The sequence below is a fragment of the Rattus norvegicus genome, chromosome 14, assembly GCF_036323735.1.
Source record: "Rattus norvegicus strain BN/NHsdMcwi chromosome 14, GRCr8, whole genome shotgun sequence".
Lineage (NCBI taxonomy): Eukaryota > Metazoa > Chordata > Mammalia > Rodentia > Muridae > Rattus > Rattus norvegicus.
In genome coordinates, this window is record NC_086032.1 from 8,148,443 (window position 1) to 8,163,536 (window position 15,094).

Sequence of the window (15,094 nt, forward strand, 5' to 3'; positions counted from 1 at the left end):
CACACTCGCTCACACATGCTCACACTGTGCCCACTGGACAGCAAGCAGCTGTGTCTACAGGTCGGGAGACACAGGTGGATTCAGATATGCCAGTATAAAGCTGCCCTGATGTACATTAACTGGAAACTATAGAATAATCTGTTCTTCTCTGTCTAAGAAAGTAGCTGAGGCCTGAATACTCTGGAAATTTCTAGAGTAACTTCAGTAAGGCAAGATCAAGATGGCTCCACTGAATACACATTTGTTTTTCTGAATGTTTACTATGGGCATGCGCAAATATATATATATATTTAATATTAATATACACTAAATATATTATTATATAATATATATATATATATATACATATATATATATTTAAAACACCCTATCTTAACAAGAGTTTTAGGATTTTGGCATGCTTCCCACTCAGAAGGCAGCCTATGGAGAGGCACAGACCAGACCCTGGTCAGCAGCGGGCACAGGTCCAGCCCTCCCATACTACTTAGACTCCACAGGCTTTGGGCCCTGTGGTAGAAAAGGTGGTTACCCCTGACAGCCCACAGGCCTGAGACACCGATGGGCTATGAAGGACACGGGAAGGATGCAGCCCACGTCAAGGTGGTTATGAACATGTATACTCATTTCCATTCTGCCCTGGCAGCTGCTGAAATGCCACTAAAGGAAATGAAGATGAAGACCAAGCAGAACATAGAGAACAGAAGGAAATCATGGTACTGAGACTGCAGGGCTGACTGAGGGTCTTCCCTAGAACCACACAGACAGTGAGGCAGAAGCACCAAGTGAAGGGCTAACGGCAGGCACAAGCCCCTGTCATGATGTCAGTCACGACGATAGACCGAAGAGACCCCAGGACACTAAGAAAGCTGTCCTGTACCTCAAACAGGGCACTACTGGGTGCCCTACTTCTGCAAGGTAGGGGTGATGTCCAAAGGCTGGGGGACCCGGGAAAGAACTAAATCATGAAGGCAGGGAGCCTCTGTGCAGCTGGTCCACAGGAGGAGGGGCCTGGAGACCTCCAGAAAACAAACACACAGAATACTACGGAACATGTGAGCTTGTCCCCAGAAAACACGGAAGGCTCTGAAGCCAAACTGTGTGGGAAGGAAAAGGTAGGGCAGTTGACTCAGTGGAAGGAGAGTGGAGAGTCAAGGATGAATAGAGGGAGGCTTATTGGATAAGAGCATTGGCCGCTATTCCAGAGGACCTTGGCTTGATTCTCAGCACCCACGTGGTAGATCGTGACCATCTCTAACTCCAGCTCCTGGGGTCCAACACCCTCTTCTGGCCTCCTCGGGCCCTGCATGCACATACTGAACAGACATATGTTCGGACACATACACTCATGGGTAAACTAAAAACCTTTAAAATAGGAATGGAAGTGGGATGGTGTTTAGCACAACAGGAAAGAAGACATGGCTTAGGCACCTGTTAGGTACCTAAAGGAGGACCGAAAGGCCTGAGCGTGTGGACTGTGAGACAGAGTCTGACAACAAGTTGACATCAACACACACAGTGGCAGAGAGGAACACGTAGCTACCTCACTCACAGAAACAGAACATGAGGGTGGCTGGGGCAAGGACACTGTTGGCGACCACGCTCTAGAAACTCATCTTTTAAAACTAGTAAGTAGCACGAATGGTTTATACTTTAATTAACCATTAATTTCACTAGGCAATTATAGTAACAACATGAAACGAAGCAAATCTGTCAGGGGTAATGACACAAGGCACACTGGGAGATGTGGGACCCTCAGTCTGAGCCACACCAAAAGCCATAAAACAAAGAACAAACCCAGAAAAGCCTGAAGCCACTACAGCTCTTTCCTGCCAACGTCACTGTTTTAAACAGCAAACTGGGATGATATATTCCACCTCCTAAGGAAGGACTCCACCTTGGAATCAAGCCTTCATAGTAATCAAGCTTGTTGTCTGGTGAGAGAGCAAGATATGGTGGCACAGATGTGTACCGACAGCCAACAGCACCCTGTCTCACGCGACCAAACCTCAAGGGGACCTTTCAGCAGGTGTCACTCACTGCCATCTCTTTGTGACCCCTTCCAGCTGCCTAGAATTCAAAAGGACCAGCCACCTCCAGACTGAAAGTACGGGGATATTTTAGAGCCTACTTCTAAGAATGTGTCTTCTGTAAATATAACATTGATAACTTTTAAAGATTTATCTGATTGCATGTGTATGAGTGTTTAGCCTCCATGGATGTGTGCACAGCATGGATGTGTGCACAGAAGAGGTACTGGACCCCTGGAGAGTTGTGAGCCATCACGTGTGTGCTGAGAAAACCACGGTCTGGGACAAGAGCAGCCAATGCTCTTAACCACTGAGCCATCTCTCCAGTCCCCAATTAGTAACGTTTTAATTAAGGGGGTAAAATCGAAAACAGGATTGGATATGGGGAAAAAGCTGATATGAAATGAGAACAATCCTTAAAAGCCCCCCCATTCTCCAAAAGCCCCCCCATCTTCCCCTTAAAAGCCCCCCATTCTCCAAAAGCCCCCCATCTTCCCATGCTGTGTTCCATGTCTCGTTTCTTAGTATCAGAAAGTTAGGGAACTAGAGGCCTCATCAAGTCCAGACTGGAACCAGCGCATTCTAGCTCTTCCTTAAGCAGCCGACCTTCAATCTAAAGCAGTGAAAAGGAGGCCAACATCCATCCTGTCAACACATTTGCACACATACTGCGCCATCTCCAGATTATCAAATTAAGAAGAAAGCTTTATTCCCTAGGGACATTATAAATATATATTTGTCAAATTTTCTCTATAAATTATATTTGGTTAATAAGTGCTCTGTGTTTCAAAGGTTTTTAAAAGCTATAAATTGAAAAGAAAAATCTCAAGAAGATAGCATGCTATAATTATGTATTTTTATTTAATTGCCACTAGAAAGTAAATGCTACTTACGACCACAATGGAATAAGTAACTTTATACATGAGAAACAGTTTAAGGAGAGCCCAGAGTAAAATGTGACAGAAAAAAAGACAAATGCATTTAAACAGCCTAAGCATCCATTAGCCTAGGAAACCATTAGCCTAGCAACCATTAGCCTAGCAACCATTAGCCTAGCAAACCGTTAGCCTAGCAAACCATTAGCTGCGGGTCAGTACAGAGCAACCTCAAGTTACCTGCCAGGTAGAGGGCGAAGGATATGAACCTGTGGTAGCGAATGAGGAACTGCAGCTGCTCCTCCCTCTGAACGAACGTGGCGAAGTAATCTGCCACTGTCTCTCCATAGAAGAAGTAGTTCACACATAGGAGGAAGTACCTGGAATTGAAACCCGTTAGCTTGCTGTGTGGAAATGCTACCCCCGCCTCAAATGTACACAATTAGCCCCTGCATTTTGATGCCAACACTAAGATCAAAATCAAATTAGGTGATTAATCCAAAATGTGCTGCACCACACTGCTATTTCCTCATTTTAAACTGAGTTTTAGACCTATTAGCCGACCGCAACCAGCAATCCAGGGCAATTCATGTGTTTACTTCAAGCTATGATATCAGAGCCAGCAGCAGCAAAATACAGCAGACACGGGCACACACGCCCACGTGCCCACATACACGCACGTATACACACGCACACAGACACACGCACACAGTGCTAAGTTTATAATGAAAAGAACTCCTAGCTGCTCAATGGCCCCATGTTTAATAACAAACACCGAGGACACAGCTACGTGGGGAAGGAGGAGAAGACAGCAAGCATCGCCCAGGACTCTCTCTGCACAGTCCTCATGTCTCTCCCATTGTGTGTATGTGTGTGTGTGTGTGCATGCGTGTGTGTGTTCGTGTGTGTGCGTGCGTGCATGCGTGCATGCGTGCGTGCATATGTGTGTGTGTGTGTGTGTGTGTGTGTGTGTGTATTTCCCATATCTCTAATGAGAAATGAAGAAAACTGACAGAAGACAATTATCTCTTCCTGACAGCCACCTACCCACCCTGCCACTCCCCCATCTCCAGGATCTTACTCTATATCTTAGGCTGGCCCTGACCTAATGGTTGGTTTATCCCCCTGCCTCAGACAGTCAGCAACTGAGTGAGTTGCTGTGGCTGTTGGATCCCAGAACCAGGGTTACAAGCTCTGACCACCGCCCTTGGGTAGGGAACTACTTAGAAGATTAGCCCCAAGGGTGAGGTACATCTGTCTTAGCAAGCCAGTGGCTCCCTGGAAGATGGTAATGGAATAACTCCCTTAAGGGAATGACCACGGAGGCTGAAAAGGATCTGTTATAGTGCCACGTTTCCTACTCAGGGTCTGCATAGGGATGAGTACCTGAAGAGTTTAAAGAATGCATACAGCAAATGCACGTGCATTTGTACATATCAAATATTTTGTGTTCCCTTGACTATTTGGGGGAAAGATAAATAAGCCTTTTCACAGAATCATGATCAGGAGGAGTTAAAACATCATATATATTAATCATTAATTAGATATCATCACAGAGACTGAACTGCAAGGTTGAGAAGGGCTGTGCCAGAGAAGGAGCAAAGGTTATTTTCGTCTCTACAAATTCAGTGGCTGCACCTTTCTCTTTCTTCAGTATCACTGTGTGATATCAGAACTTAGAAGTGAGTCAGATCTGCTACTGTGAGCGTTTCAGGGCCACTCACCAACTTAGTGTTCTAAACCACGGGAGGTCGTAGGAGTGGTAGACCCTGTACCCGATGGTTATGATCTCCTGGAAGCACTTCACCTGGATGCCCAGAACCTGAAAATAGAACACAACAGTCAGTCACAAGGCTCCCACCGTTTCTCTCTGCTGTGTCACTAAAAGCAAGTTCTTCGCACATGTATTTTAGAAAATCTTAATCTTTGGACTTTTAATTATTCTACATGGCTACAGCAAAAAGGCAAGATTCACTCTTTCAAATGAAGTGGTGTCTAACTGAGTAGCAGAGGATGTTTAAATGAAGGCTGGCGATCTTCCTGAGAAGCCTGAACAGCGGTTTAAAGTGCAGGGCAGCTCATGTCCCTTGGCAGTTGAAAGGGCCTTATCCATTCATTTTTATTATTTTTATGTATGCGCGCCACTCCTCAAGATGGGATACTCTTTTCCTTTTGAGACAGAGTCTCATCTATGGAGCTAACTGGCCTCTAACCGGCCATCTCTGCCCAGCTCTAACCTTTTCATTTATGTCTCGTACATTAGTGTAGGAAAAGGACAACTTAACAGATGTGTGCTTGTATGGAGGCATCTTTAGTCACGTGCTCCAGCCCACATATAAAGATGGTGGTGGGACTTTCAACCTTAGCAGACAGGAGACAACGAAGCAGACCTCTGAGAGTTCAAGGCTGGCCTGGCCTCTATGCTGTGAGCTGTAGACCAGTAGCAGCCAAATAGTAAGGCCCTATCTTTAAAAAAAAAAATGCCCAAGACAAATAGGACAAACTCTCCATCTTTTGGCTGCAGGCCATCGCAGGGCCAGCAACAGTGCCGGTCACTCTGAACAGTCACTGCTAGCCTTCCACACACGCACACCCCGCCCCAGCCTCGAAGGTCACAGAGTTCTGCTTGCACCATGTGTCTGTTTATGCTGATGTTCTGCTCGAAGCTCTTCTCAAAGACCCATGCATCCAGGTGAAACCCACCCACCACCTGACTTCGGCTTGGCCTACATCGGTTCCAAGACTCAGTCTGCACAGGGCACAGTGAAAACTTCTGAAGCAAGAAGCGAGAGTGTGCACACAAGAGACCATTCTCCTTCCTCTTAGAGTGCACGGCCAAGGGCTTAGGATTATACAATCTTGTACAGAATAACACTTCTATAAGCTTAAAGAGCTTTAAAACTCTTTAAGAAGTATCTTGGGATTATATCACATATCGATTTGCAGATTAGAATCTAAATTTTCAAAACTCATGTCCAAAATATGTATTATTTTATTTCTTTTAGTATTTAGTTATTAAGTTTGTAGAAATGAGGCAGTGGGTAACTGACACAACTGCACAAGCTTGGGGAACTAAGCAGATGCGCGGGAAGGCCAAAGCCCAGCACTGAAGGAAGGGGGGCGAGACAGGCAGAGCCCAGGCCTTGCGGGCAGCAGCCTCCAGCCTCGGTGAGAGAGCCTGCCTCAAAAGACACCGTGTGGAGGGATGGGAGCAATCGCTCAGCATCACAGGAGAGTGCGCACGCATGAGTACATATGTGTGAATTCACACAAACGCGCACATGCACACACACACACAGCCAAGGATGGGGTTGGGGGGAAGGAGTGGCTTCTATAAATTAGTCTTCTCAAATCTGCCATTCAGATCTTTTTAAGCTATTCTGTCACCAAATACTTGTCATTGTATGTCCAATCGCATGCTATGAGAAAGCCACACAATAAAGACGTACTGTATCCAAGTCTACAGAGCGCGCGCTGGTAACAAAAGTCATTCATGCATTGTAAAAACAAAGGCTATTTAGAGGCCATTCTGTGTACATATGAAATAAAAGGTTGTTTTCACAAAACCAGTCCAGACTGGAGACAATGTTCGGTGTCAAGACAACATGGCAAGCCACACCGTTTACAGAACAAAGAGCATTTAAAATACCAAGGGCCGTGATGCAGTCTCCACGAACACTCAGTCAGCACTCCATGCCGCTCTACTGAGGAGAGAGGGCTTTATCTAACAGCTTATGTTATCTGTACGCTGATCCTTACGGCTTACAAGGGGAATAAAAAATGTCTGGGGAAATCAAAACAAGGAATTTAAAACACCAGAGGCAAAATCTTTAAAATATAATTATATTACTAAGGACTAGGAGGCTGCACAGGAATTGATACCCTGTACCATTGATATTGGTAGCAATAAACATTGAACGAGTTCATTGACACAATTGATGCGTTAAGAGCCTTAAAAACAATAGCTAATTCTGTAGAAGCCTACTTGTCTAGTCGCTGAGGACGCCTGGAAGCGAGGCAGTGCATGTGCTCTCAGAGCGCATGTGATAAGCACAAAACGCTAATGCCACGTGAAAATAACCACGTGCCCCTGTGGCGGGGGACCAGCAGTCATGCCTGGGGGCATGTTACTGTATGTGCAAGAACTTCCGTGCCGTCAGAATGTACTGGTGCAAACAGAGCTACTCCAGGGAGGGATGTCGGGAGGAAGTGCCTGAGTATTTGTCCACATAGGGAGTGAGCATGGACTGGAGTGGTGGCAAAGCAGAGACAGTAATGCAGGCTTCATGACATGACAGGGCCACAGCAGCAGAGGGCGCCGCACAGGGGACACTGGGAGACTGGATTCTGTCAAGAAGGAAACAGGGAATGTGCCACCTGACAAAAACGGCATAAAGGGATTTACTTCAAACGTTTTAATTCAGAGTTTTGGGAGGATCACAGTAGGAGGGAGGGCACAGAGGAGGCCACGACGCACACATCAGATAGAGACGAGCCCACGACAAGATACAGCCCCCAACCCACACCCTCTGATCTCCTTCCTCCAACCAGCCTCACTGTTCAATTTCCACACCTCCCAGTAAGAAGGAGTCGCTGATTAGGTCAGAGCCTGTGACCTAGCATCTCTCTCAGTGCCTACACTCCCCAGGGGCAACCAAGCCTTCACTGACGAGCCTTTTCAGGGGGCACTCTTACACCATGAGCCGAGGGGCTAAGGATAAGGAGGAAACAGAGAGGAGTCAGGACAACCTGGACAACAGATTCATGCAGGACTGCCGCCGGGCAGAACACAGGTTCTAGACATGTTGAATGTCATCAACATAGCAAACAAGAAAGGCTATTTTTAATTTTAGAAATCTATTCTAAGAACATAATCTGATTTAAGAAATCAGAATTTTTTTTCTGCTGGAGTATGTTCAAGATAGTGTTACTCATTAAAGAAACAGAACAAAACCTCAACGTTTAAGAATAGCACCGTGACTTAAATAGCACAAGGCTTCACATACCATTAGAGAGCAGAGTCTACCACAGTTGGTGAGAGAGACTGTTCGATACCAGACTCTGAAAGGTAGGGCCTTGAAAAATTTATTTTGAAAAACGGAGCACAGAATTTTAGTTATAGTAGTGTTCCAGCAGTGATTTTTAAAGCAAAAGAGAGATACCCAGGGGCAGCGCGGTTTGGGTCTGGGCATTGATGGCAGACTTGGAGTAACTGTGAGAATGTCCAATCTGTTTCCATCCTCACAAGGGAAAAGCTAAGGACAATCAAAGTGAACCCTGTAATATGAATTAACAACTACTATAGAGGGCGAGGAAACCTCTTACAATACCTTCTCTATGTCTCCTGTGCCTTTAGCTCACAGTGTGTGCAGTAATGACATCACTAGAAAGCTGGTGCCTGTGAGGACAACAAGCCAAGAACTATAACCCGGGACAGAGGGATACTCTGTGTGAACTAAGATGTGTCCTGTGGCAGCCAGCATTCCCTCAAGTGAAGGCTTAAAGAAATGCATCATCTTCTTTATCTCTTGAGTTGTTTGTTTTTGAGATAAGGTCTTTCTGCAGACTGCCCCAGAACTCCTTCACGTCAGACTAGCTTCCCAGTTTGACCCTCCCACTTCTGCTGGAACAATGGGTGTGTTATCCCACCATGCTTGTTTAGAAAGGATGGGACAAGCTAAGGCTTGGCAGGGATAGGTAAACTGCTCAAAACAGACCCAGAAAGTGCGGGAGGAGAAACAGAAATAAGGTTGCAAGCTCATACCGTAATTTCACCTGAGTACTGTCTGTCTGAGCATCTCTATTCTCCCAATACGAATATACAAAACTCCATGTGCATGCACGTCCATGAAGTCAAACAGTCGAAGTTCACATATTCTTTGACCGAATCTTTACCATTCCTATCTTTTTCCACTGACTTACCTCGCCAAGCAATCAAGTAACTTGGAAAGAAACAACCTTTATTTTCCTTTCAGAGCAGTAAAAGTAAAGAAGTCCTTTTTTTTCCCCCCCGGAGTTGGGGACCGAACCCAGGGCCTTGCGCTTCCTAGGCAAGCGTTCAACCACTGAGCTAAATCCCCAACCCCAGTAAAGAAGTCCTAAGCATTTTAGGAAGATTCATGACTCTTTTACAAGTTGAAACCCAACTTAGCATGGTGGCACACGCCTGCACTTCCGGCATTGTGGACGGACGCTGAAGCAGTAGGATTGCAAGTTCGTGGCCCGCCCTGCCTATAGAGCAAGTTCTAGGCCAGCTTAGGCAATAACAGTGAGACCCTGCCTTTACAGCAGTCAGGATCCACATCTAAACCTGATCCGAACGCTGTCCTGAAAGAGTAATCTGGCCCTGAGCTGATGACATTTTTTGTGTGACTAGTTTTACATGCAAATGTATTTTTAATAAAAGAAAAACTACATCATGTTGCTGGTGATGACATCAGTAATCAAGAAGACAGAGCGCTGGGCATGAGAGACAGAAAGACCGGTAAATGCATTCGAAAGCTTTAAGAGGCAGGAGATTGGGAGAGGCTGAACGAACTGAGACAGGTAAGCAGTAGGGACTCAGGGAGAGCAGGCACAACTGTGTGCACAGGGAGAGCAGGGGCCACAGTAGTAGCAGTGGGGACTGGTCAGGAGAGAGCACAGTTTTACCCAGAGAGCCTTCTCACCTTCCCAGGTTACCCTCATAGTAATGAGGGACACCCACCGTGTGCCCCCTCCCCCTGAGAATGCTTGTCACTATTCACTGCTAAGCCATGCTGGCAATACTTGGGAACCCTGATAAATCTGTTCAACTAATGGGTTCCTCCTGGCTCCCACTACTGGGGATCACGTGTACTCCCATCTCCTCCCTTCTCCTCCTTGACTTCTATTTAACCTTTAGACGGAAGCTCCCATGTTGCACAATGCTCCAGAAAGTTCTTCCTGCTCCCAGAGTATGGGCCTTTATTTAAGACACTGCAGTCTGTGGTGAGAAGCAGCTAAGCCGGTCTTTACAGTGTACACAGCAAGCTCCACCAAAGCAGCCTGGGATGTTTTCCTCAGCGCCACCATCAGCATACCCGGGTGCTACTGTAATGCTTGGCACACACCAGTCACCTTGGAGGCATTTATCAAACCTGAAGTAAGAGCCTAAGTTATCCGCCTGCCTTCATGACTTGTTTGGCTTCCCATGCACATCTCAATCTCCCAGGTCAGCTCAGATCCTGTGCTGAGGTACTGCCTCTCTCATCAACCCCTGGGGACCCACCTCAACGTCCACCTTGCTTTCTCTGTGTGACCCTCAAACTTGGGCATCACCTCTCTGCATGCCCTTCGTTCTCCCTGTCTCACACCGGATAACGTGCCTCTCTACCCTTCTGCTTAACACTGTCTGCCACACAACATATCACCATTTACCTAATACCAGACCCTCATCTGACTAACTCAAAGTTCCTGCTGCTACACTAAGTCACTTGCAGTCGGGGACCTAGTCATAGGTAAACACATGGAAGTGGTATGTTCAATGCTCTGCACAATACTGGATCCACAGATGCCTACATATAAAAGTGCTCTTGGTCTCTGGTGAATGGGCACAGAGAGGAACCATTTTTCAAACAGTAAAGATGAGTCTAGGTCATTTCACGAACTAGAAAATGCTTAAAGGCACTGAGTTGCCAAGTCTTGGGTTACCTGATTACACTCTCAGAATGCATCTAAGGTACATACACACTAAAAACCAAGGCACTCAGGAAGACGCCAATCACTTACCAGAAGCATCAGCATGAAGGACCCCATATAGATGATCAGGAAGAAGAGGGAGATCATGGTCAGGGTGAGGATCCCACGAATCCACCAGTTCTTCCATCTACAGAGAAGGTATAAAGTCAGCACTTAATAACATGATTTTAACGTTTCAGTGTGTGTGGTTTCACTACTGAATTTCCAGAGTCAGTAACTTTTTCTAACCGTTCTTTAAGAAGATCTTACTTCATTTTCTATAACAACAAGCAAACGGCAGTCACTCGCTGACAGTTAAAGAAAGTGATTGTTATTAACTGTGAGTGAGGGTAAGTCATGAGCACAGAGTTAGGTCAGTCTGGATGAGGGAATGGGCGTCCCAACAAGGACCTTGTGAGGAGGAGGAGGAGCCTAGAGAGTCGGGGAAGGGAGGAAGCTCAGGTAGTGGAGTGGTGACAAAGGTAAATAAAGAGCCCATTTAAGGAGGTGGTGCTGCTAGCAGACCCGCCATGCAGAAACTCCTATTTGTCTCCTAGGGCAGGCATCCCAGCAGGCACTAAGCCCCCTTCCACTCAGCTGTAGATTGGTCTCCCCCAGACCTCCACTTTAAGACTGAGATGCCCAACAACGCCATCCTCTCAGGCTGCACCCCACAAGAAAGCCCTCCGAGAGGCCTCACACTCACCCTTATTTGGTCATGCCATGAGCATGCAGACAGGCACCATACAGAAACCCAGCAATGATTCAAGTGCATGGACTGTTGCTTGTAAATCATGCTACAGCTCCTGAGGCTGGGTTCAGTGTCACATACTGCCCAGGCTATGTGAGATACAGTGCCAGGAAGGTCACTTACACCAAGAGGATGATGCTGGCCTTTGCAGCACCAAGACCCTGTCACAGATTCTGAAAACATCTGTATGTGGGTCACTCCGGGTCCAGACTCTGAGGCTTTTCTCTAAGAGTTTACTCATTTTGCCACATATGGTTTAGGCTCCACCCAGTCTGAGGCACCCACGCATATCCAACCTCTTCTGCCATATTCCCTGAGTCCATGCATCCGCCATGAGCTTCTCAAGCATGAAAGTCCACGGTCCACACCAGTGCTGTGGCTTATGTGCATGTACGTACACTGATTATACATTTTAAAATAAATCTTTAAAAAGTTGTCACTGCAAACAAAATATCTGTCAAAAAGCAAATGTGGGGGACAGTGTGGTGTGGGGTAGGGAGGCGGAGCAAGGGCATGGCGTGGGGGCAGTGACAGCCTGATCCATGTCACCAAGCAGCAAGTGGAGTGCCAGTGCCCTGCAGATGTCTCCCTTTCTCTCAGTCCAGAACACCAGCCCACGGGAAGGAAGGGAGCTGCCACTCACACTCAGGGCAGACTCCCCACTCCACCCACCGTGCCGTGACCACACTGACACACCGGGGCATGTGCAAAGTCAATCAAAACCGACAATCCAAATTAACCAGCACGAGTGACTTCTGTCACTTCCAATCACAACATTTAACCTGTATTGCGAGAGATTTGACTCAGTTTAGCCTGGTTCATGTATCTCATTCTAGACACAGGTCTTTCCCTTTTTACCAGAGAGATGGCGGCTGACTTCATCTGCCTCATCAGATGCTGACTACACTCCCTGCTCTCAGACACTCTCCTACACTATGTGGCTCATTTTATTTTTTATACACATAAAAAAAAAAAAAAAACAGGAATCAATCCTAAGTACAGCACTTGTGTGTCTGTGTGAGTGTCCATGTGTCTGTGTGGGCATGCATGTATTGCGTGTATGCGTGTGTGTACTAGGTAAGCACTCCACCTCTGAGCCACACCCTCACCCCACCCTGCATAGCTCAGACACTTCTTTTGCCAATGACCCTTTCATGCCATTTCTGTACTCAAGGATCCAAAATGTCAACATTAAACCCAACAGCTTTTTGCTTCCTTCCCGGGTTTTCCTGAAGCGCTCGCACTGAGTTCCTTCCTCCGTGTGTCCCCCTACTGTTCAGTAAACTATGTATTATTGTGATTTCTTTGCATCAGACTTTGGACTTCAGGCCTGAAGAGTCAAACGCACAGCTGAACGGCTGTTTGGTTTTAAAGACGGAACTCTGTGGATTACTGACTGGATTAGGAAGCTGGGCTGAGTCATAAAGCGAGGCAGAGGTACATAAAGAGCCGTAAGCCAGCCACTGATGGTAACCTGCCCCGGCTGAGTGGGACCTGAAGAAGAACTCTCGGCCAGCCAGTGCCATCACAAGCCAGGTCCTGGTGGGGGCTGCCACCATCCCGACGCTGTCCATGTCTGGTTCTGAGCTGGAGAGAAATGTTCTCCGCAGCCGCTGAGAACCAGAAATGTTAAACAGGAATCTGCTCTTCTCAGAATTACAGACACTACAAACCCAGCCCCCCAAGGAACATGCTCTAGTTAGTTACCTTAAAGTAAAAAAAAAAGTTATTAGCCTCCAAACGAATGGGTATCACTGTGGCCTGCACCTGCTTATGCAAAGATATACTCCATTCTCACCCTTCGTCCCCCCTGCCCCGCCCTGCCCCGCCCTGCCCTGCCCTGCAGGCTCACCCCTTCTTCTCCACCAAAACACTCCCTGTTCCTCCTCCCTGGGCCTGTGGGCTCCTCCTGCTGCTCCACTACCTACCCTCACACCTCCTCCCCTCTCACCGTCTCTGTGTACACGCGCACACAGAGACATACATACACGCATGTGCCCGCTCTCGAACCCACAAATTTAAAGCTAGACTCCACACTATGCTGAGTCTGGCTAATCCCGTTTAATGCGGTGATCTCGGAGGATATGCACCTCACCTTCCTGCTACGTTTATCTGTTGAGGACATCCCTGTCCGGGCCGCTGTGGACCGTGAGCAACGGCATCCACAAGGAAGCAACTCTGTGCGCTGACTGGGAGTCCCCGAGCGGCACCGGTGGGCCACACTCCAGTCATGTGGGTATGTATGTGGGTGCCAGCATGTGTGAGTACAGAGGACCGGACCCCCGGAGCTGGAGTTACAGGAGGCTGTGAGCTGCCCACACCCTGCTGAGAAAAAAGAGCTGTAAGCTGCTCTCACTCCAGCCTCTCTTTAGGAAAGACTGCAACACTGCATTCATTTTGTGAATTCATTTTTGTGCATGGGTAAAATGGGTCTCTTTTCAGAGAAGGGAAGAGAGAATACCTCACTGTAAGTACAGGCTTTGAAGGAAGCATAGCAGGGATGAGGCACTTCAGTCAGTTCCTGAGACTTACCTTCTACCCCTGGGGGAACCAAGTGCAACACTTATAGGCTTTATGTTCTGGGAGTCTCTTGGACAGCCTGGCCAACCCCAAAGAGGGATTCTCGTGTCTGGGACTGGGGTGTTTGTTAGGTGGCCTCTCTCTCTTAGAGGAAGCTCCATCAGCCCAGATGAGAAAAGTTCATTAAAACTATTTATGCGAATGTATACACAGGATGACATATATAATATGTTTGGGGGATTTTTGTTTTTATTTTTTGTTTTTTGGTTATTAGTTAATAGTATGATACAGATGGCTTTTCAAACATCTTGTTATTTTACCTAACTCTCTCCTTCCCCGTCCCTACTGCCCCTCCACCTTCTATAGCCCCTCCCCTTCCCTACGAAACCTCCCCCTTTCTACAGTCCCTCCCTTTCTCTACAGACCCATCCCTTCCTACAGACCCTCCCCATTTCCCGTTTCCCTAACTGTCCACTTGTATCTCACTATTCTTAACCCTGCATGCAAGTGCCTCACCACTGAGTCATCTTTCCAGCCCTACTGTGGAAAGTTCTGATGAGGATTTCTGTGTCAACATTCCTCCAGAGAATGTGGCCCCCAGTTTTCTCTGCTACGTTTTTACCTCATTTGTGTTGGTATAACCACAGAGTGACTTTGTCAGTGTTCCTTTCCTGAACAGCTGGAGGGTAGTGGATGCCAGTTTGGTAGAATTCAGCAGTCAGTATTCAGTCGGGTTCTTTGGAGACTTTAAAAGTCCACTTTAAATGATTTTCATTGAATAGCTTACTGCTCTGTTGTGTCTAAGAATGCACCCATTTCTTGGGATTTTCTAGTTTTCTGAAACATGAGCTTTGAAAGTGTTCCCTCATCACCCTCTTAATTCCACTGGAATCTGATGGATCTTCCCACTTTTACCTCTGATTTTATCCATTTGTGTCCCCGCCCCCAGGCTTCTAAAATCTTGCTTGTTTTTCAAAGATTCTATACATTTACTTAATTTCCAGTGCACGGATTTCTGCCTGGCCTTTCCTCCTGCATTGGAATAGGCGTGCTCTTGTGTTTCTAAGCACTTGGCATAAGTATCATTAGGTTTTGTGTATAAACTTTCTTCTTATGACTTCCTCAGCTGTATTCCAAAGTTCTAGTAAGTTCTACTTTCATCGATTGTGGGGTTTTTATATTTCCCCTCTGTTTTTTTTTTTTTGTTTGTTTGTTTGTTTTTT

The 15,094-nt window shown here is 46.7% G+C and overlaps 1 protein-coding gene across 1 annotated transcript in view; it reads right to left on the reverse strand.

The window, feature by feature from the left end:
• The window catches only part of Cds1 (CDP-diacylglycerol synthase 1), a 60,566-nt gene that overhangs the window by 21,765 nt on the left and 23,707 nt on the right, over positions 1-15,094 (reverse strand). Inside the window, exons 3-5 of the mRNA NM_031242.2 lie at positions 10,652-10,748; positions 4,627-4,724; positions 3,143-3,282 (exon numbers count right to left, since the gene is read on the reverse strand). Of these exons, the coding sequence (NP_112521.2) occupies positions 3,143-3,282; positions 4,627-4,724; positions 10,652-10,748 (335 nt within the window). The remainder of the gene's footprint in view (positions 1-3,142; positions 3,283-4,626; positions 4,725-10,651; positions 10,749-15,094) is intronic.